This window comes from Paroedura picta, chromosome 4, assembly GCF_049243985.1.
Source record: "Paroedura picta isolate Pp20150507F chromosome 4, Ppicta_v3.0, whole genome shotgun sequence".
Lineage (NCBI taxonomy): Eukaryota > Metazoa > Chordata > Lepidosauria > Squamata > Gekkonidae > Paroedura > Paroedura picta.
Window position 1 is genome coordinate 125,765,964 of NC_135372.1, and position 24,091 is coordinate 125,790,054.

The 24,091-nt window shown below is 42.8% G+C and overlaps 1 protein-coding gene across 5 annotated transcripts in view; it reads right to left on the reverse strand.

Moving 5' to 3' along the window:
* PREX1 (phosphatidylinositol-3,4,5-trisphosphate dependent Rac exchange factor 1) overlaps positions 1 to 24,091 on the reverse strand; it is a 253,178-nt gene that overhangs the window by 45,640 nt on the left and 183,447 nt on the right. For all 5 annotated transcript variants that reach the window (XM_077335562.1, XM_077335563.1, XM_077335561.1 and 2 more), the window contains exons 18-25: positions 18,109 to 18,257; positions 17,574 to 17,659; positions 16,275 to 16,411; positions 11,784 to 11,958; positions 8,766 to 8,953; positions 6,019 to 6,180; positions 3,265 to 3,475; positions 821 to 1,097 (exon numbers count right to left, since the gene is read on the reverse strand). In XM_077335562.1, coding sequence (XP_077191677.1) covers positions 821 to 1,097; positions 3,265 to 3,475; positions 6,019 to 6,180; positions 8,766 to 8,953; positions 11,784 to 11,958; positions 16,275 to 16,411; positions 17,574 to 17,659; positions 18,109 to 18,257 — 1,385 coding nt within the window. The remainder of the gene's footprint in view (positions 1 to 820; positions 1,098 to 3,264; positions 3,476 to 6,018; positions 6,181 to 8,765; positions 8,954 to 11,783; positions 11,959 to 16,274; positions 16,412 to 17,573; positions 17,660 to 18,108; positions 18,258 to 24,091) is intronic.

Consider the following 24,091-nt stretch of genomic DNA (forward strand, 5'->3'; position numbering starts at 1 on the left):
TGATATTCCCTGGTGGTCTTCAGTCCAAATTCTCATGCTTTAACCATGGTTAACATTAGCAAAAATAGGAGGCACCCATGTTGGAGAGGAAAGCAATTATTCAGTCCTGAGGATTAGCCCCACTTTCTTAGCCACAGCTACGGTACCAGGATCGTTACAACTGCACCAGTCCCGGTCTCATATTCTCTCCATATATCTGTAGCTGTCACTTGTTTTCTCCTGAAGATTCAGCTCATAATGGATCGTTCTGATGATGTACAGAAGATGAGGAAAGCTTAAAAATCACAAGGAGTCGTTCTGCCAGTTCAGTGCATGGGAGTAATAGATAAGCCTCATCTTTTTTTCATTTAGAAAGAAGTCAAACAAATTGTCTCATTGAACAAAGAATTTATTTTCTGACCACTTATTCCTGCGTATGAAAATGTGGGGCCTCTTTTTTTTTTAAATAAGAAACAAGTGAACATTAAAAGGTAAAGGTAAAGGTATCCCCTGTGCAAGCACCGAGTCATGTCTGACTCTTGGGGTGACGCCCTCTAGCGTTTTCATGGCAGACTCAATACGGGGTGGTTTGCCAGTGCCTTCCCCAGTCATTACCGTTTTACCCCCCAGCAAGCTGGGTACTCATTTTACCGACTTCGGAAGGATGGAAGGCTGAGTCAACCTTGAGTCGGCTGCTGGGATTGAACTCCCAGCCTCATGGGCAAAGCTTTCAGACGGCTGCCTTACCACTCTGCGCCACAAGAGGCTCTTAAGTGAACATTACTGCAGCATTTAGAACTGCATTCAAAAAACATCCAAATGCAAAATGTAACCAGCTTACTTATTTATCTGAAAGACGTATTGCTTCATTTCCTTGACGGCAACGTCTAGCTTGTTGAAGAGCTGTAAGTAGGAGTCCTGAATCTCCCTGTCTTCTTGCTTCAGCAGAAAGCTAAGTCCTCTTTCCTCTGGAGTGTTTCCTCCATTCTCTTGGCCATAGCATCCATCATACTGTCCGTGAAGACTCACGTCTCCGTTTTCGGAAGACAAGCAGTTCCATGATGGTGCAGCCATGGTGGTTATGCAGTGCTGAGTATTGGAGACTGGATTTAAGTTACCTGGTAAACAAGGGGAAATGCTCATTAAGGACAGCACATTTTTCAAAGTCAGGTAAAAAATTATACTCATAGTTATTTTTCAAACACAGGAGGATGCTTTGGCTGAAAACTTTGGTTTGTTGCAACATTTAATAAAAATAAACTGAAACCAGCTGGCTGCATGTTCAAGTTTTCCCAGTGTTTAATGAAAGCAGGAATGCTAACTTTCTGTTAGCAGAATTAAAAAAAAAAAAAAACCTTGATAATTTGGGTGCACCCTGTCATTTATTGCACTAATTTTATAGATATTTTTTATTTTTATTATTTATTTACTTCTTTTACACCTTTCTCTCCAATGGGGATCCAAAGTCACTTACATCATTATCCTCTCCTCCACAGTAGCCTCCCAACAACCCTGGGAGGTAGGTTAAGCAGAAAAAATATGACTGTCCCAAAGTCACCCACTGAGCTTCCAAGGAATCAGTGCGGATTCAAAGCTGGTCTTCCAGATCCTAGTATCATATTGTACACCAGCCATTCTCAGTGGGGACCATGTAGCCCCCTGGCAGGCCCTGATACATTTGAAGGGGGCCACAGACTGAAAAATGTGAGAAGGGGAGCCCAAAGGGTTTATGGGGGTCCCTGGTAATTGAACCAATGAAATACCCTTTTTGTCATGTATGATGTCATTCATTGCTAGAACATTTGACCTTTGTCAAGGGAAAGAAAAAGAAATCATGTAATCCATTCCTTTGTGTGTGCTTGAATTAATGCATTCAAGGGGAAAAAGTGAATGCAAATGCTTCTCTTGGTCAAATGTTCTAAACTTTAACTTCATACAGAGGAGGAGGAGGAGTTGGTCTTATATGCCACTTTTCTTTACCAGAAGGAGTCTCAAAGCGGCTTACATTTGCCTTCCCTTTCCTCTCCCCACAACAAACACCCTGTGAGGGAGGTGAGGCTGAGAGAGCCCTGATATTACTGAAGAAGAGTTGGTTCTTATATGCTGCTTTTCTCTACCCAAAGGAGGCTCAAAGTGGCTTACAGTTGCCTTCCCTTTCCTCTCCCCACAACAGACACCCTGTGAGGGAGATGAGGCTGAGAGAGCCCTGATATCACTGCTCGGTCAGAACAGCTTTATCCGTGCTGTGGCGAGCCCAAGGTCACCCAGCTGGCTGCATGTTCAAGTTTTCCCAGTGTTTAATGATAAGTGATTTTCTGTCTATCTGTTCATGTTGGATTGTATCCTTGGTTGACGGGAGGGGGCAAGATCTGAGAAGAGCTCCTAAAAGGGCCATGGCCCCCCAAAAAGTTGAGATTGACTGCTGTACACCATGCTGGCTCAAACTTCATTCAATGGCAAGGAATTCAGGACATTGACTTCTGAAACATTAGGTTTTGGCCCCAGAATAAAGGACAGTGCACTAATGAAGTCATTACACATGACTTGTGAACAGGCCAAGACACATAGATACAACCTTTTACAATATAAATTCTGCAATCCTAAAGACGACACCCTTCTAAGCCCACTGACTTCAATGAGCTACAGCATATAAGATTCAGTGACTGCACAAAGTATACTCTGAAGCTACAGAGGCATTAAATCCATTTGTGAAATTTAGTTGGAAATGTACTGGAGGTCAGTCTGTGGTGCCTCCAGAGCCATGGATTAACTCTGTGGACCTCCCCTTTCTTCGCTGACAGCAGATCAATACCTCCCTGCATCAAGTCAGGACAACTTGCTGAGGAAATAGCATTTACTACCAAAGCCCAGAGAAGATTGTTCATGCTTGATTGCCTGTCTACAGCTTCTAAGCTTTGTGGCCAAGTCACATTTGCACTGTGTGGTTCTACTTTGTCTCACAAAAATTCTTCCAATCAATAAACCCGCTGTTTTACAAGAGGAATCTATTGCAAACCATTTTAAAATATATTTTAAATTTTATATAAATAAGTGAATATCTGTGTGTGTGTGTTCAGCCCTTCATTGTTTCCCTATGTTGTTATGTTCAAGTAAGATGTCATGACGAAGACTTCAAAGCCTGTCTCATATTTTCATGTCATAAACGTTGGGTCCCCGCCGCTACCACCACCATATAAGCTGCTTCTTCTTGGATTTGGCCTTGAAATACAACACAGCATCAAAATCCAATAGCACCACAACAGCTTTCTGAGAGCTCATCAGCACCTTGTTCCGGGTCGAGACCAATTATAGAAGGCTTTCGTCCAAGGCGGATACTGAACGTCCTTCCCATTGAGGTAGTGTTTTTGGGGTACGACACTTCCATGAGGTTAATGTGGCAGTTGGTGGGGCAGAAATCCATGCAGTTCAGGGAGTGAGGCTCCATTCTGGCCGGCTTGAAGGATGGGCTCACGTTCATTTTCAACTCATCTGCAAACTAAGGGAAGAAATGTCTATTCCATTGTGCAAGCACACCAGGCCACATCGAGCCAGAAACACCAAATGCAACACAGACTTCTTTTATTCAACCGGCATTACCACAAAGTTGGGATTAGGGTAGATCATGCCCCTGGTCACTGAGGGAAAAAGTATTTTCTTAGGAAACTACACAAATCCATGTTTATCTACATAAGAAATATTGGAAATACTCACGGAGCCTGGGAGAGGTGAAGGATGACAATGGGAAACTGCTTACAAGAGATACTAGGTAATGTCTGAACACTATAGTCTAGGAGTGAACAAACTGCAGCTCAACAGAGATCAAGCTAGTTCAGAAAGATGATATTTTGGATAGGACTGGTTTATCAATTTCAAATGGAGTTTGGCTCTCATTAGTCAGTCAGGTGACACGTGTCAGTGTTCCTGGATTCAGTTTTGCCCCTCCCTTCCTTCCTTCCTTTTTTCCTTCCTTCCTTCCTTCCTTCCTTCCTTCCTTCCTTCCTTCCTTCCTTCCTTCCTTCCTTCCTTCCTTCCTTCCTTCCTTCCCTCCCTCCCTCCCTCCCTTCCTTCCTTCTTACAATAAAAACAGAGTCCAGTAGCACCTTTAAGACCAACAAAGATTTATTCAAGGTGTGAGCTTTCGAGTGCAAGCACTCTCCCTCAGACTAAGGCAGAGTGCTTGCACTCGAAAGCTCACACCTTGAATAAATCTTTGTTGGTCTTAAAGGTGCTACTGGACTCTGATTTTCGTATGCTACTTCAGACCAACATGGCTACCCATTTGAATAATTATTAGTTTTTATTAAGCACGACTCCCAGGTCTACTGGCTCGTGGTGGTTTACAATCAGTTATAAAAACCCAACAGAATACAATAAAAATACAATACGATGAAAAAGCTGCTGCAAGTACTTGAGGGAGCAGTACTTAACTTCACAGTCATCTCAACAATAAGTTGTCTTCCATCCTAAGCTAAGCTAAACTGGCCACACTGAGGGATGCCCTTTGTAACCAGCAGACTGGATTGGTTTTGACCTAGATAGTCCAGGCTAGCCCAATCTCATCAGATCTCAGAAGATAAGCAAGGTCAGCCTTGGTCAGTATTTGGAAAGGGGACCACCAAGGAATACCAGGGTCACTATATAGAAATAGACATTGGCAAATCACCTGTGTATGTCTCTTGCCTTGAAAATCCCACAGAGTCAGAATAAGTCAGCTGTGACTTGAAGGCAAAAAAGAGACTATGCTGCTACAACTCCTTCTACATGGGACGGCCCTTGAAGACAACTAGGAAGTTCCAATTAATACAGACTGTTGATTGATGTCAGCTGTTAGTTCTTTCTTGTGCCAATAATACCATTGACTACCAATGTGCTTCCAAATGTAATTCAACGTACTGGTCCTTTAAAGCCCTTTGTGGCCTAAGATCCATGTTCCTGAAGGATGCACTTTCCTTATGAGAATTCAAGCACCAACTATGTTAAGTCTAAAAGTTCTTCCTAACAATGTCTTCACTGCAGGTGGCACCTACTGCTGCTTCACACTAATAGAATTTCCCACTTCACCCCAGCCCTCTAGAATGGAAGCAGTTGTATTCCTTCCTCTGATATTAATTCCCAATAAGGCGTATTCAGCAGCCAATCCCCAACAGGTATATGGCAGCTAATTTAGACTAGGAAAATGGAACAGGAGAAAAGGTTCCCCCTCCCAATACCATAGTCCTCGTCCAAACTGGGTCCCTGTACAGTTAGTAAACAAATTTAAAACTGCTGGGCTCTGGATATGGAATACCCATCCAGCACTTTGTCAAGTTTGGCCATAAGTCAAAAAAGTAATTAGAACAGTGTGCATAAAACACTGGAACATTACCAATCAGCAACAAAATGAGTTTTTGAAAAAGATATTATTGACACAGTGTTCAATGCTGGATTTGAGATACTCACAAGGCTCAGCTGGACTGGGCATAGTTAAGCTTAGGCTCAAATTGGCTCACGAACTAAAGTTCATGATAAATTTTGTCTGGTTCATGGTTTTTGAAGTAAAGTTCATGGCGACTGTTCATGGTAATTCTTGAACAGATACGTTTCCGGATAAACTGTTTTTGCTCAATCTAGATGTTCACAAAACCTGGACCTTTGAAGTTATTTTGTATAGAAATTTCTCCTTAAGATCTTCATAAAGTGGACAATCCAATAAGTAATGCAGAAGATCTTCAACTGATTGATTCCCAGATATGCAGCGGTGATAAGGGAATTTGGGCATACCTCCTAGTCAGGACAGCTGAAAGCATTAGCTGGAATCTCAGGGCTGATAAAGCCAACCTTAGTTTGCTCGGGTTAATATTACCCAAATACGGGGCTCTGCTGTGATCTTTTTTGCAGTTCTTAAAACAAGGAGCACTTCTAGATTGTACAAGTATAGTATAATTAAATATATGCACAAATATATTAATCAATCTTAATGGGCACATGCAAGCACATTGTCTAAAGACACCGTTATGAGGATACTATCTGTCTTATGAGTTTTCTGTACAGGAATCCTACCTCTTGATAGCTGGCAACTCTCCTGCTGATACTGTCCAGCTTTGTGTCACAAATCTGCAAGAAATCATACTGTGGGAAAGTCTCAGGAGCACTACTGAGGGACATGAGCCTCTTGCAGTTCCTCACAAAGCAGCTGTCTTCAGTAGCAAAGGCCTCTAAAATCTAAAGCAAGATAAATAACATTGTTTTTCTTAGTGCAACATTTTTAGCAGCAGTACCACTGGAGAACATTTTGGGCAATGAATTGTAGAAGAAACACAGAATATCTAAGAACTCCAAAAGTAGAGGTCTTATTAGGTTGAATGTAGATCAGTGGTTCTCAACGTGGGGGTCGGGACCCGTTTTGGGGTCGAACGACCCTTTCACAGGGGTCACGGCAGGGCGAGCAGCTTGGGGGGGGGCACTGCCATTGTTGCTGCTCCTCCTACAGGTGCCCGCACTCTGCTGCCAACCACTCCAGCAGCGCCCCCAGAAAAAAAAAACAATTTATACAAGGGATCATCATGCTTTCGTCAGTTTTGGTTTAATTTCTGTGAAAGAACACTTGCATAATGTTATGTTTGGGGGTCACCACAACATGAGGAACTGTATTAAAGGGTCGTGGCATTAAGAAGGTTGAGAACCACTGATGTAGATCATCTATTGACTTGAGTGATCTACCACCAACTCCTTAAGAATTTCTTTTCTACAAGAAAAACATGGCCTCGTAATTTTTATTTCTTTTAAATTACAATATTTGTACCCCACCTTACTTCTTGCGCAAAGCGAGCAACAATCAAAACCAGATAAAATTTTGAAACCCAAAGGCTATATAAAAAAGTTGTCAAAATCCATGGAAAATGACTCCCTTCTTATGTTGTAAATATGCTGAGGTTGGATCTGAAGAATGGTGAATGGCAATGGTGGTTCAAGACACCACAAGGGCTCTTCTCTCCATTGTTCTAGCAGGCTCCTAGAATAAGGGTGCTTATGATCATAACCAAGCCTCACAGTGTGGTCTGGCTACCGAATATCCAATATCTGGCTGGCTAGAAACTGTTAACAATCCCAATAATCTTGGCTGATTAATTTGTGGTTTGTTTCTAGATTGTGCAATATATTGGTTTTACTGAGCTTTAGATTCCGTAAACTGCCCTCAGACGGTATATCTGAGAGGGGTGATATATAAATCCATGAATGAATGAATGAATGAATGAATGAATGAATGAATGAATGAATGAATGAATGAATGAATGAATATATGTGCTGGATTAAAGCTGCAGTCCTATTCACAAGGACATGGGAGAAAATTCAACTAAATTCAGCGGGACTTACTTCTGAATAAATATGCATGAAATCAAGCTGCACAGGAATAAAAACTGCAATGTGCTCTTTGACTCAGCTTATTTCTACTGTGAAATCTTTGAAATTTCTGGGAGGCACCCTCTCAAATGCCTCACCCAATGGCCAACTGGAATATTGGGTACACTTAACAGTGCACCAGATGGAGTCACTCCACTACATTATTACTGATCAGCAGAAGTTCCAAGCACAGTAAATACTATCATTTGCTCAGTCAACACTCCTCGCAAACCAAACACAAGAGGCATAGCTCAGTTATGGGTTTCCCAACGGTGCTCTCAAAGGAAGTCTAGTTTTCTTTCAGACTCTGACAGTCATTTATTCATTCCTTTGTAATCTCAGCGATGGCAATAAACTTTATGTGGCCTACCCAGGACAATTCTTTAGAATCACTGTCTGGCTCAGATTGTGACAGTCTGCCACTTGACAGGGGTGGGACGTTGTTATCCTACTGAATCAGCTTATTACTCAACAGTGTTCCTAGCACAGGTCAAGTTACCCTAAAATCTAAAGCCCTACAAGGACTGGGTTCTACACTTTTGGGCTCAGTTCAATTTGCAGGGCTTGGACTGCATTCAACATTGGTAAGATTTGCTAGGGGCAGAGTTGTCAACCTCTAGGTAAGGCCTGGAGATTCCCCAGAATTACAACTGATCTCCAGACCACAAAGATCAGTTCCTTGGAGAAAATGGAGGGTGAGGTCTACGACATTATTGGTTCCTTCCTTCCTCAAACTCCATCCTCCCCTAAAATCTCCAGAGCAGGGTCTTCTCAGTGGCTGCTCCTTGCATTCAGAAGGCCTTCCCTTGAAATATCTTAATTAGGAAGACATTTTCAAATACCCAGACTGTTATTGCAGCAGCTAAAGATCTGATCCATATAATGGTTGACATGCTTTAGCTCTCTAGCTATGGCTTATTTTTTTCTATTTATGTTTATTCTCATTGGTTACTTTTATGTTTTTAATTGTTGTTTCACTCAGTGTTGTTCTATGGGGGAAAAGATATACATTGCTTTAGTTACACTGGAAGTAGAGAGAATGTGACTCCTGATTCCTAAACATAAAAATACATAATAAGACAAACTCCTCCCTTCAGTCCTGCAATCTCTATGGCCTGTTGAAAATGATCTCCAAGCCAATGACGTCTGAGTAGTAAATAAAGCACTTTTTGGAACCCATAAGTCTTGCTTAACCATCTCCATTCTTGGCATTTATTCTTTAGTTTTGGAAGACTCTTCCTTTTGAGGCAAGCACGACAAATCCTTCACATTCAGGTAAGCCTTTAGTTGTCTGCCATATACAGCCATTTAAATTTGTTAGTCCTGTTTTAGATATTAGCTCTCAAAGACACGCACAAAAAAGAGGTCAAGATATATAAACAGATAAATAATGCCCAAATAGAAACCTTTGCAGAGAGGTTGAAACACCCCTTTGGCTCAACAATCTTCTCCAGGACAAAGCATTTGACGCCAGCAGTGCTGACGTATTCATATACGACACCATGCTCCAAGTGTACGTTGTCCACTGTTAAGCTGATGAGAGGTGTGTCTTCACTGATAACCAGAGGCGGGCCGAAAGTATGAAGCGCCATATCTGAAAACCAATGTTTAATCGTATTAAGCAATCATCTCCTTCTACTCAGCAGAGTCAAAGATACATGTCAAATCTGATGCTCAGGGTCCTCTACCGCCTAGCTGCCTGTTCTCAAGCACTGTTTAATGTATGCAATGGCCAAATCCACTCACATTCTGCGTGGCTAACAGCAAGAAGACAGAAGGCAAATGGTAAGCCTTACTCCTTCATTATTGTTGGACTTCTAGCAATGGCTTCTGAGGTTTTTTAAAAGTCTGAACTGGAACACCCTTTGCTGCTGATGAAAACTTCCAGACCTATAAGGCAGGTTAACCCCCTGTCCCGTTGCCTACTAGATGTATGTAGTTGTGATGGAGACAAGCATCAATACTGAAGACAGGCCAATGGCGTAGCCCTTCAATTCACTCCCCCTCCCGTTCCTTCTTTGCTACAGCACCAAAAGATTTCACCCCTGCAGGGAAGGGGGAGAGGTTCTCATCCAATCAGATTACATGATATCATGCTGTGAGTAGGCCAAGGATTCAGAATGCAACCATGAATATTCAGAAGGGATTTAAAATGTTCTTATTACTGATGAACTTTAAAAGCCCTGTTGAGCTTCTGCTCAGTCAACCATTATCTGAAAATGATGTCAGTGGCCTTTCTTCCATTTCTACACCACCAAAACAACTTAAAAGTCTTGATGTGCGGGAGATCACACGTAACTACAGGAACAATCCTCAAGTCAGATGGGATTCTATTCAGTGAATACTAAGGGCCACACGACATGAGATACTGGAAAGCCGTGACTGGCTCTGCTATTGTTCTAACTTTCATGGCACTAGAGTGGGGCACAGTTCCCTCCAGGACCTTTTTCTCTAGAGAAACGGGGCTGATCAAGATGCTGTTAGAAGAAGAAGAAGAGTTGGTTCTTATATGCCGCTTTTCCCTAACCGAAGGAGGCTCAAAGCGGCTTACAGTCGCCTTCCCTTTCATCTCCCCACAACAGACACCCTGTGAGGTGGGTGTTAGGCCTTCTGGTGTGCAGGGAACTGGGGGAAATGCAAGTTCCTATATTTATTCTACTGAGTCGAGTCACAGCTGTTGTGTGTGTCTGTGATTTCTCTTGGGAACAGGGAGAAGGGCTGTTTCAGATTGGGAGAAAGGTGGACCTGATCCTAACTCTAAGAACTGTACAGGAGGAGAACCTGCAACATGGGTTGCATCTGATACAGAGCAGGGACTAGGGTTGTTAACTCTGTTGTGCAATTCCTGGAGATTTGGGAGAGGAAACTGAGGAGGCAGTGTTTGAAAAGAGGAGGGACTGCAGTCAAGTATTAATGCCACAGCCAACCCTCCAGAGTAGCCGTTTTCTCTAGAGGAACTGATCTCTGTTGTCTGGAGTTCAGCTGTGATTCTGGCGGATCTCCAAGTCCCAGCTGGAGGCTGGCAACCCTAGCTGGGACCCAGACTCAACTTGTGTATTCTGCAATGTGGTCTCGCCCTTCCGTCATCTCGGTCTCTCTTTCTCATGATATAGATTTAGCCAGCTACTGGATTGTCAGTAAATACTATTCCCCAATCCCTTCTACTGGAAAACTTTCTCGTCAAGAATCCCACAGCTTGGCAGCAAGACCATCTCTTCCATCTGGGTAAATAGAAAGAGACAGTATGAGCTGGCATCCTACGTGGCACAAGAGATGCAGTTATTCAGTCAAAAGCTTTGCCCAATGTGACATACACTGACCACAAGCCAAGATGCTAGGCCGTTATGTTGGTTTGTGGCTTGACATTAGAGCTGCCAAGTTAATTGCCCTGCACCACCACATCCAGGGGCTCAGTGGTTTTCTACTGCAGATGGCTAAGTCAATAAAAAAAAATAGATGTATATAAAGTCTCTAAATAAAGTACCAACATGGGAGATAGCAAAGATACTCTCAGGTTATAGGGTAGCTGCATGAATGTCCCTCTGAATGAGAGCTCTCCTGCTAGCCTTTCCTTTCCTCTCCTCCAAGACCACTCTTGATACTATTGAAGTGAAAAGCGTACAGATGCATTTGTAAGGTCTACTGAAAAATGTATGCATGTCTCTGTGTTTTTCTTGTGGAAGGTGGCTCAGAACAATATAATATCATCCAGGAAAATGTCAACAAATTAAAACCAGGCAATACAATAACTAAGCTTCCAATATTTATGGATATATGCTACCCACACAGCTTCTCAGGTTGCAAAACATGCTGTTTGGAAACCTGTTTTGGATATGCATGTGTAGAGAACAAGGGCATTACACCATCTGCCTTTCTCTGCATGTATGCAGAAAAGAAGCAGTGGGACAGTATGGCAAGGTCCTCCCAGTACAGAGAAGATTCATTTTCAGTGCACACAAGACTCCTTCCTGTCACATGACTCCAATGTCGTGCTACTTCCTCCTGTGTACTGGCAACTCAGTGGATCTCATGCTGCCACATGAAGGATTAAAGGAGGGTCCTGAGATTGTAAGGGTTGAAGACCAATGACCTAGAGCAATCCAGTTATACTTGACTACTCTTTTGTCATGTTGGTTTGCCAAAAACAACATTGGTTCAGTTCCATTCTACTTAACTTCTAACATGCCACACATGAAGGCGCCTTATACAGAATCAGGCCATTAGTGTAACTGGTACTCTTTGCTCTCACTGGCCGTGGATTTCTAAGGTACCCATTTCAGATATAGATGCCAAGGCTTGAACCTGGGATCTCCTAAATGCAAAATACAGATTACACTGAACTATGGCCACTCCCCCTAGCAGACCAGAGCCAAAGGTTCTTCCGAGAATGCTTCCTTCATTGACAAGGAATAGACTCCTCATACCTTCCTCTTCTTGCTGGTTGTCACTCAAGGGATCGAGATCTGCGTTTTCTTCAAAAGAGAGGTCTCCTTTGCAAGACTCAGAATTACTTCCGTTCAAGTAGGAGTTAGATGCCGACTGCTGAGCTCTGTCTTCCTCAGCATCTTCATGCGTTCGATAGACCCACTGGTACAACCCCTTCAAAGAAAGCAACCACGTTAGGCATGTGTCACTGGGAAATGCTACATGATGCGTTATGCAAACACTCAGCAGTAGTCTGCTTCCCCTACAGAAAATATGCTTGTGCAACGATATTTGTGCAAATTCCTCCCATTATAATTGCCATATCTCCTGCCTTCCCCCCAAATTGTAAAATAATTAGAGCAGAGGCCTTTACTTGAGAAAGTAGCGTTAACACCAATGATGCCAGTTGTGTGGATGTAGAGACAGATAGATCATGCGTTAACTGTTAGATCATGCATTAACAGGCTTTCTCAAACAGAGTTTCATGAAACCCTGGGGTTTCATGCCAACCCCAGAAGCGTTTTGCCGACTGGATGGAAGTTAGCTCGTCGGCATTTTTGGCGGTCGAGTATATTGGACCCCCAAAATACTGTTATTTCACGATATTCCAAATCCCTATTGGTATAGTACTGAAATTCAGAACATATTTGGGAAAGCCGACATCCCCAGGCATTTAAAGGAACCGAGATCTATTTAAATGTCCGCCAAACAACAGCACTCTCTCCGCAGGATTGGCTTGGGCTGTGTGGAGGGGGCTTTGGACCACCCACCCCACAAATCCTGCAGGTTGGCGGTCATTGCAGGAGTCCCTTTCATTCACTTCCTTCCCTTTGGAAGGGGGAGGGGGAACAAAATGGGGCCCTCAGATGGCTGCCAGCCATTTAAACTGAACAGCTGATCATCAGACTGTTAAATTTAAATGCCCAGCAGATATTTATTTATTTATGCTTTGATTTACCCCGCCACTCTCAACAATCTCATCTCATGGTGGCTTACCATACAAAAACAGAATACAAAGTGCCCCACAAAACTCCCCTTACAACATTAAGACATAGCTCTGAATAGGCCCAAATAAAAGCTGGAAAATTCAGCTTTTATTCAGGGCAGCTATGTTGACAGCCGAAGATGATTAGAGAATCCTCATTCGACTTAGAAATACTGAAGAAATACTAAAAAGGTGTTTTTTTTTCTGGTTCAGGTGACTCAAATGCGCATTGCTTAGTCAGAGTGGGCGGAAATGCACATGCTTAGTTGGCACTTGAGCCTCTTGTGGCGCAGAGTAAGGCAGCTGTCTGAAAACTTTGCCCATGAGGCTGGGAGTTCAATCCCAGCAGCCGCCTCAAGGTTGACTCAGCCTTCCATCCTTCTGAGGTCAGTAAAATGAGTACCCAGCTTGCTGTGGGGTAAAGGGTAATGACTGGGGAAGCTACTGGCAAACCACCCCGTAATGACTGTGTCATGAAAACGCTAGAGGGCGTCACCCCAAGGGTCAGACATTACTCGGTGCTTGCACAGGGGATACCTTTACCTTTAGTTGGCACTAGAGCAGACAACAGGACGTTCTCCCACTTTATTGGAAAGTTTAACACATGCACTTGTGGCTGCAGCATGATGACTCTTATCACAATGATTCCGACTAATAATTATATGCAAAAAAATGATATCCCTGTAAGGCATTTAATCATGAAGAATAATAAAGTGGATGCAAGTGATGTTTAGCACACTGCATTGCTCCAGGCGTTTGTTATTACTTAAGCAGATTATTCCGTCTGGCCCAGACAGGGAAAACCGTCTTCCCTTTGTGCTAGACGCCTGGATTCTAATTTGACCTCTCTGTTCACTGAACTGTAATAGGCAGTAGTTACCATTCATGGTTCCCAGATTTGAAACACGGAGACATTGAGGAGATGCTGGGAAGCAGTTAGTTAAAAGAAACCTGGGATTGATAGGTTTGGGGGGGACATAATATTTCTCAGAGCTACAAACGTAGACACGTGATGGCCTACTGGGCTTTCATATGGGAGGTAGATGTCTCAACCATTACTCAGACAGATTTTGATACAGCTACGGGCAAGATATTGGACCTTACCCGCATCTGCAAAACACCTGCCCTCACACTTCACAGGACTGTTAACAGGATGAGTGAGAGAAAGACGTAAGGCTCTTAGATGTGCCTTCTCATGCTGATCCTGAAAAGTGAACATCATGTCTGAAGCAGCTGTGTCTACTTCGCCACATGTGTCTGATGAAAAAAGATAAGTGCTGCTGCTGCAAATATGATTTGGTACACACTTAATCCAAACTGTTTTAAAAAAAAACATGCTGAGAATCATGAGTGGTAAAAGAGGCAATGAGTGAGATCCAGTATCAGGGAGATGAGTCTCGGATGGACAGAAGACTCTCAGATCCAAGCTACAGGCAGACCAGGGAGATGAGCCCTGGGTGGACAGAAGGCTCTTAGATCTAAACCAGGGGTAGTCTAATTGCGGCCGTCCAGATGTCCATGGACTACAATTCCCATGAGCTCATGGGCAGGGGCTGACAGGGGCTCATGGGAATTGAAGTCCATGGACATCTGGAGGACTGCAGTTTGACTACCCCTGAGCTAAATTATATGCAGACCAGGGAGATGAGCCCTGGGTGGACAGAAGGCTCTCAGATCCAAACGATATGCAGAGATCTAGTCCTTTTCACATGTCAACCCAACATATATAAAGTAGAAGGTACAGGGTCTGGTCTTTGTAAAATAAGCATACAGGATATGGGTGCCAAACAGGGAATGTTCAGCACCCAACCCCCACATTTATTGTATTTTTTAATTTTATTTCATGGCAAATCACATCTAATGTGCCCTTTACAATTCTTGATTGTATTCTGGCACAAACCTAATCCTTTACAGCTCTGTTACTGTGCACATGAAAGAGGTGACTTATTTTGCACCATCCCAAGGGCAATTGGAAAAAGAGGATGTTTTTCCCAGATAGCACATTCACTGCACACACTGTGTGGAATGCCAAGAACATTCCACATGGGAAAACGGACACATTTTTGTTATATAATGAGTGAAGGTAACAGAGAGCCCTCCTCCAACAAGCCATAATACTGTGAATATTGTTTTCTATTATTTCTTTTCCAGGTTTTTACTGCAAACCTAAGAGCACTTTCCTGGGAGCAATGGCCATTGAACAGATATCAGTCGGATTCTGAGTATACCTGCTTATGGTTGTTTCCCATGTGCCCCCCCCCCCATGTAAAATAACAGAGGTGGAGGTAGTCTACAGGACATCCAGTACAACCCATGCATGGTGCAATGGAAATCCAAAGTCAGAGGATCCCCAATTGATGGTTGAGACCAGCTATCCTCCTGTGAAACCTCTTTGCTATGGAGGGTTTGAAATGAGCATTTTGGCACTTGTGTTTTTCTGGACAAGAGAGGAAGGGGGTTGGGGAATGGCTCTCCATGCTCATTTCAGCTCACCTTTATACAAATGCAAATGGGCCTAAAGTTAATGGAATGGTCAGCCCTCCTTCCCCTTCTCCAAGCAGCGATCAGAGATTTGAAGGTTTTAAATGCTATAGAAACTCCAGGAAGGAGATTCCTGGACCCCTTCAGGATATGCTTGGAGAGAGAAAGAGAGAGAGAGAGAGAGAGAGAGTTTCCAGGAGTTGGGAATCCCTTGGAATGGGCATGGTGGAATTCAGTCTGCAGGTGTTAACCAGTCACTTAAGCTCAATGGGTCTAGTTTTCAAAGCGGCTTACAGTCGCCTTCCCTTTCCTCTCCCCACATCAGACACCCTGAGAGGGAAGTAAGGCTGAGAGAGCCCTGATATTACTGAAGAAGAAGAGTTTGTTCTTATATGCCGCTTTTCTCTACCCGAAGGAGTCTCAAAGCGGCTTACAGTCGCCTTCCCTTTCCTCTCCCCACAACAGACACCCTGTGAAGGAGGTGAGGCTGAGGGAGCCCTGATATTACTGCTCGGTCAGAACAGCTTTACCAGTGCTGTGATGAGCCCAAGGTCACCCAACTGGCTGCATGTGGGGAAGCGCAGAATCAAACCCGGCTCGCCAGATCAGAAGTCTGCACTCCTCACCACTACACCAAGCTGGCTCTCCAAGATCAGCCAAAAGTTTTAAAAAAAAAAAACAATGTGGCTCTAGATAATGCAAAACAAAATCCTAGAGATTGTTTATGCCACCCTAGATTTAGGTGTGTGTCCAAGTTTCAGAACCAAATGCTATTTTTGTTCCTACTATTAAAAGGGAAGGCATCTGTTATTGTCTACATAGGAATCTCTGTGGCTACAAGAAATGTAGAGTTCTAACTTAGCCATGGATTCTAAGCACCCTCCCTAGCTGATGAAGGGATGTAATTCAAAGCAGATTTCTTCAGCACTCAGTTGCATAACAGTGCGATAGTACATTTTTTTCCTCCCACAAACAAATAATTTTATGAAAACACCACCTTCCTAATCAGTACCTGTGCACTCACCAGAAACTCCTGCTGCCTGTTTCTGTATGCTGTAAAGTGCTCCAGAACTTCAGTGTAATTTTCATTCATCACGTTATTTCCATTAACTTTCAAAACACACTGCCCTGGATGAAGCCCAACTGCTGCAGCTACTGAGCCTTGAAGAGAAGAGGACAGGAGTCATGTTAATAACACACGGCAATGAAGGAAACAAGGTTTTCTGGACAAGACAAAGGGGGGTAGTTGAAGCAACCCAGTTGTGCTTTTGAAAAATTGTCACTAAGAACTGGTTAAAAGGACTTCTAATAGTGTGAATATTCATGAACCTTATAACCTATTTGAGACTAGGTTGTTTCCAAATCTATAACATCTAACTCTAGGTCCCTGATGTCAACAATTTCATCTAGTCAAACTGCAGAAGCTTGAAGTGTAAAAAAAAAAAAAAACGGGGGGGGGGGGCTCTCTTGGTCCAGGAAGGCTCAACTCCTATTATTTATACAGGGCATGGCCAATCCATGCTGCCTTCCAATCACAAGGGCTGAGCCATTCTAATCTATTCCGTACCAGAAGGGGGACTGAGACCTGAGCAAATGCAGTCCATTTAAGGATAACCTTTGTGCAGAGAGCAGGGAAACTGTTGCCCCAGGTCAATCCAACATCCCCTATAGCAGGGGTCCCCAACTTTTTTGAATTTGTGGTCCCATTTGGAATTCCAACGTGGCATGGTGGGTACAGCCACAAAACAGCTGCCATAAAATGGCTGCCGCAGGAAGCAGAGACAGCCCACAAAACAATTGCTGCAGCTTTATCCCAGTAGCACGGGGCAGATCCTTGCACTGCAGTGGCAGCTGCTGTTAAATCTGCTTAAAAAAAAATTCTGAACAGCCAATCAAATCTTCAATAGTCAATCAAAAGCCCTGCTGGGCCAAAGCCCTGTTTGGCTCTGCCTACTTCCTAAAAACAATTGGTGAGCACCAGAAAAGATGTCCACAGGAACCATTTCTCAACCGTGCATGGGCACATCTCCATGAGTACAAGAAGACTGCACCCTTGTCTCACTACACACTCCAGCCAGCCCTCAGTAGACTTATATGCTATACTCTGGCAGCAATTATACACAATGGAAGGTCAATATGTACATCCCCTGAAGGCATAGGCCCACCTTCTAGGGAGGCCTGGTTTGCAAGGCTGCAATTTTACACAGGAGCGAGCCCCCCGTCCTGTATCCGACTGCTCCATTTAGCAAGTTTTGAAGCTTTCCTCCAGGCCAAAGAGGCTATGTTCTATGTCCATCTCTCATATCACACTCAGTTCTCTTACCTCTCCCCACAGCATGGACGTATGGTGGCACCGCTCCTCGTATCTGGAAGCACAATATTTCGCTGCAATCTGGGATTTTGATAATTCTATCATAATAAGGGAAGGGGGAAAGAAGAAAATGGCTATTACAGGCTATTAATCCAAACAGAAGGAAATAAAACCATCCACAGAAAATAACATGAGACAAATATAATCAATACTGAAAAAAGCACCCATTAGTTCTAAAGGTCTCACATGGCAAGAAGTTGTACCAGACAATTTTTCATGAAAAGTAAATGCATATTCCCTTTAATTCAATTTCATTTGTGCACTGAAGCCTAAAGTATTAATTCCACTGGATTAAAAATCTGCTGCATATTCTTTTTATGGTTCATTAAAAGGCACGATTAATTCTCTTTATCTCTGTTTTCATGTATGCATTTGTCCAAACTGAACCAGAAGATGGACTTGTAAAATGCTTATGGTGTTCTCTTTGCAGCAGGCAATAAACAAACAAATAACTGATATTTAGGAACTCCAAGAGCAAGAGTATTACTCTTTAGACTTAGTCGCCACAAGAAGTCGAAGAGGCCTCCGGGAGCAGAAGGACTGGTTTAAGATGGTCTCCACTTCCTGAAATGGACGCAGGAACACCAGGTCTTCATTAATGGAATAGATTTTCCGTCCAACTTGCAAGCCAGCCATCTGAAAGGACACAGGATCGTCACACACAAGACCACACTTTGACTTTGGAGTTATTCAGGATTATAAATTAGACCAATGGGCTTTGTGTTGTGTTCTCACCAACCTAGAATTCCTCAGATGCTTATTAATAGTTGGCTACTGCAGTAGTCCCTATTTGGGGCTGCCCTTGAAGATAACTAAGATGCTTAAGCTGGTATAGAAGATGTGAGTGTCAAGTGTTGTCAAGTGGCTTCCAATTTATGGTGACTCTATGAATTAATGTTCTCCAGAGTGTCCTATTATTAATAGCCTTGCAGCTTGACAGCCATGGTCCTTTCCTGAATCAATCCATCTCATTTGGTGTTTTCCTGCTCCCTTCAACTTTTCCTAGCATCATTAACTTTTCCATGGAGTATGGTTTTCTCATGATGTGACCAAAGTATGATAGTCCCAGTTTTGTGCTCATGTACTTAGTATGTGGGGAAGACAACTAAAGCTTAATTAAAAGTGTTTTAGAGGAATTTTACTATGCAATTGTTTATAATGTACCTGTTAATCATGCAACTTTAAATATTTTTATATTTTGCATTGGTTCCCAGATTATGTCATTTCTGCTGTGCAGTGTTTTTTGCTGTTTTACCTGGCAGCAGTGCTGTATTAAGTAAATTTGATTTGATAGTCCCAGTTTAGTAATTTTGGCTTCTAGGGAGAGTTCAGGTATAGAACACAGTTGTTCAAAGTATGTAGAAATTCCAAGGACATGTCTAGTAAGAAGCCCTCATGATGGACATGCCTGGAATGAACCAGCCTGGAATGACAGTCTACAATACTTTGCCTTCTGAAACTTTTCTGTGGTTTGTATTTCTCACAAGTGAATGCAATGTCTAGATACAGGACACAGGGTTTCCTTAAGAGCTATCAATTGGCATGGCCAACAGCCAAAAGGATGTTGGACAAAATCCAATGAATTATCAGACATCTGTTTGTTAATTGCTTCTTCCAAGCAAGATAGCACTCAAGATGCCTCCTGATAGCATCCCTCTTTTACTGCCATTAAACCCTAATGCGCTCTGGGCTTATCGATTGCAAATCCACAATTAACAGTGCAATTGTAAGCAGAGTAATATCCTTCTTAGTCCACTGAAGTCAAGAAGCTTAGAAGGGGTATAACTCTGCTTAGGACTGCACTATAAAACATGCAAAGACTGAAGCATTCCAACAAATCCCTTTGATATTGATTTATTCTACCATACACGTAGGTAATGTTTTGCTGTAGAGATGAAGCATTCTGAATGGATGGCTATATGCATTTTGTGATTCTGAGCAAGTGCAGACAAACCATGAACTCCAGTGGAGAATTCAACTTCCTAAGAATGCCACCTCCCAAGTTTAGATTTTCAAATGCAAACAGGTGTGGAATTGTGGCAATGCCTACCAAAATTTTCAGAAGCAAATGAGGCTGAAGGAGATTTTGAATTGTCAGGGGAATGGGCTTCACTGTCCCATCCTGCTCTTTCTCCTTTCTCAGACTAGCAAAAGCTGAACGATTGACACCAAAGGGACAAAAAATATACAAACCTGATCTATTTTGCACAATAATTTTTATCCATCAGGATTTAGCTGCTATTATTACAAACTATTTTTTATTTTTAGTATACATAGCCCAGCCAATGAAAGGGATAGAGTCACTTGGAATATTAGCTTTAATAAGAACATTCTTAAAGGTGCTAATTTGCACATATTTAACTAAATTTGTATGACCAATTATTAATTGATTCGGGTAACAATAGAATATGAAATGGCTGCCTGCTTCACTTCCTTCTCACCAACATCTAGAAGAAGAAGAAGAAGAAGAAGAAGAAGAAGAAGAAGAAGAGTCTTCTTCTTCTTCACATGCAGTCCCATCTCGATACAGAGACCAGTATCTAGCCTTCCATCTGCATCACCAACGGAACACCAAGGTTAAGGTAGTGTGGAGACTTCAAATACTTAAGTGGCTGGCAGAACTGCTAACCATTAGACATAATCCAGTGGTTCTTGACATTCTTGAGCCTATGAAGCCTACTTGTTGCTTTTGGTTGATAAAATGTTGAAGGTGAGAAAAGGCAGAAGCTGCTAAGCAACAGCCGTGGCAATGTCAGCAGCAAGCCAGCAAGATTTGAAGAATGAGGAAGTGAATGGGGGAGGTTCCTTAATGTTCCCCAGAGATAGTACAGCTGGACATGTAGTCCTCATTTGTTGGGGTTGTGGAAGAGAACCATTTGACCTCCATGTACTCAGTCTTTATGACTTCCAACAATGGACCAACATGGATGAACTTTTCAGTCTCTGACCATTATTGTCTCACCCGGGAGACCTAGGGGTAGGCCAAAGGAAGTAGGCTAGAATTAGACCTATGAAGGGACAAATTGGATGATGCACTTCCAGAATTGTTTCTCTGTCCCTTGGTTGTATCTAGTGAGACCTGTCAGGGCAGCACTGTTAATTCCAGTCCAGGAAGTCTTCCCCATTGCTATTTGGTCACACTGGAAGGGGAAAAGAGCCTTGACTTTTAAGACATATCCCCCAATAGCTATATATGGTGAGAGCATCACTGGGCCTTCCTACATCATCTCAACCATGGAAGGGTATGTCTTTCAACCAGATATGGTCAGAGTTGGTGGCTTTGTGCCGTATTACTCCATATTAAGGGATCACTCTGGAACAGATAGCTGGCTAGAGGGTAATCAGAACAAACCCTTTCATACTTCAGGGAACAGATGTATACAGTTGTGGTACTCAAACTGAGGGCTAGCTGCTACTGGATCCAGAGGAAACAGAATTTTGAAACGTAAAAATACAAGGTAAAAGTATCAGAAGTGTGCTGATTTCGCCTACATTCAGAAGGAGAAAAAGACATCCTGAACTCGACTCAGTAAATCTGACCAAATATTAAGTCATAGCTGACATTTACAGCAGCCAGATGTTTCTAGGAAAATAGCGTTTATATAAACACTGACCTGTTTTTAACAAGTTCAGATCTAGAAGATGAGAACAAAACGTTGGCCTGAAAACCTATTCCAGCTCTACGTAGGAGTACATTTGGAGAAACACACAGACAAGAGAATGATCTGCAGGTATCTTATATGAAAGATCTTCAAGCTAGCTGCTTTGTCCATTCCTCCCCTCAGATCAGAATCACACAGAGTTGGAGGAGACCACAAAGTCCAGCCCCCTCACCTTCTCGTGGACTTAAAAAACACACACTCCCAACAGGTGCTCATCCAACCTACTCCGAAAAACCTCCAACAAAGAAAACTCCAACACCTTCCAAGGCAGTATATTCCATCTACGAACAGCCCTTATCATCAGAAAATGCTTTCTAACATTTAAGTGGAACTTACTTTCCCATAATTTGATCCCACTGCTCCTCGTCCTTGTTGCTAAAGGTAGGTAAACAAGTTGGCCCACTCTTCAACATGTCTACCTTTTACGTAATTAAACACAGCTATCCTTTCACCACTTGCCCTACTCTTCCCCAAAAGCCCACATCATCATGAAATAATTTGTACATGTTTATTCTTCCACACATAAAATGTTATGAATGAATTTATAAGTGGTTCAAGTTACATAGAGTAGAGTTAGCATGAAATACCAAGCATTACCAGATCCTTTGGATCTTGTCTATAAACAGAGCTATATGCATTCCCCAAGAGTTCAGAATGTTGGACTAGGCACAGGCTACAACTTCTTGAGAAATTTTTTGTTCTCAAAAAGGCAAGTTCCTGTTCTTGTGACTGGGAAGATATCCTTGAACATCGGAGCACGTACCTCCTGCCTCCTACCTCTAGAGGTAGGGGTAGGGGTTTTTTGGGGGGGTTCCGCCATGTTGTTGGGTTGTTAGTCTACTGTATCTGTATTTTTTGTCCATTTTAATAGGGTTTTAATGGGGGTTTTAACTGGACATCTGTAACCCGCCACGAGCATACTTGGGAGTGGTGAGTAATAAATTTAATAATAATAACAATAACAACAACAACAACAATTTCAGAGACCAGATCTTGTTAGATCTCAGAAACTAAGGAGGGTCAGCCCTGGTTGGATGGAAGACCACCAAGGAAGTCCACATTTGCTATACAGGCAATAGCAAACCACCTCTGCTCATCTTGTCTTCAAAACCCTACAGGGTCGCCATAAATCGGCTGTGGTAGAATCTAGAATATTCAAATCCTTACAACTGCTATGAAGTTTAATGGGTGACTTTGGGTCAGTTATGCTTGCTCGGTCTGTCCTGCATGCTTGTCATGAGAATAAACCAGAGAAGGGAAAACCATGTATGTTACCCTGAGCTCCTTGGACAAAGGGTGTGATAAAATATACTATAAACTGCAGACTAACTTAGGTTAGGTATAAACAGGGCTGCGTATGCCATACATCTTTAAAAAATTGCAATTAGGCAATCCATATTCTGCAACCAGCATACATTAGTACAAAGTGCCTGACTGCAATTCTTTTATAGTATGGCACACACAGCCCTGTTGATAATCAGCCCACAGGTACAACTGACCCTTACCTACATCCTTAGTTCTGCCATCTTTAATGCCATGAAGGGTTATCTAATTAAAAATTTAACACTGATCTCTTTGAAAATAAAAGGCTGAAAAATGCCAGGGAAAATACGCTGCATTTGGTAGGTGACCCTGGTTTTCTCCCCTCCCCCATTGGGAGCATCAAGCCACTAGAGGGTTTTCCAAGTGGTCTACAGCTGCTGCACTGGCACTGCACCATATGCTGAACAGCTTTGTAGTATCGAAGCGCAATTGAAGAGCCCAAGAATGCAATAAAAAGCATGACTGCTAGGTTTCAAATCTTTGGTGATCGGAGCCAATAGCTCTCCTGTTTGCCAGGATTTGGATGCTGTTCCTGTTTGCAGCAATATTTTAAGGTCAAACAGGGCAGAAGGGCAACTGGTCAAAGCAAGTTATTCTTGGAAAGTCAAGAAAAAAATTCCTTTGAAAATTGTGTGCTTCTGTAGTCTCAAAACACAGATTATTTTTTCCGCCCAGCACCGAGTGTTCAATAGGCAGCTGTCCAAAGAAATGACAGAGAGATTATTTTTCAGGCATCTCTTTACCGAGAACTTCATATTCATAAAATCGTTGGCTAATCTCAGCAGATAAATCTCGGTGTTGCCAGAGCTCATGTAACAATGAAAAACAAGGAATCTCACCAACAACCACGTACTCATATGTGATTAGCGAGAATAAGATTGTAAATCTCCAGGGGGACCTGGAAATTTCCCCGAAACAAATGGATCTCCAGAGTTCCCCTGGAGAAAATGGCAACACCAGAGGATGACTTTTATGGCCCGTTTGGTGTAGTGGTTAGGAGTGCGGAATTCTAATCTGGCATGCCGGGTTCGATTCTGCACTCCCCCACATGCAACCAGCTGGGTGACCTTGGGCTCACCACGGCACTGATAAAACTGCTCTGACCGAGCAGTGATATCAGGGCTCTCTCAGCCTCACCCACCCCACAGGGTGTCTGTTGTGGGGAGAGGAATGGGAAGGCGACTGTAAGCCGCTTTGAGCCTCCTTCGGGTAGGGAAAAGCGGCATATAAGAACCAACTCTTCTTCTTCTTATACCCTGCTGAGGTCCCTCCCTAGACTTTACCCCAAAATGTTCAGGAATTCCCCTACCCATAGTTGGCAACCCCAAGTGAGAAGGACAGATTCTGAAGAATTATCTCCATTTCTAAAGCTAAGCAGATCTGGGCCTTCCCTGAAACTGAATGGGCAGAGAACTTCAGGGTTGCCTAGAGCAGCAATTCTCCAATTGTGGTTTAAAACTGCCTGGGTTGGAGCAGAGGAATACT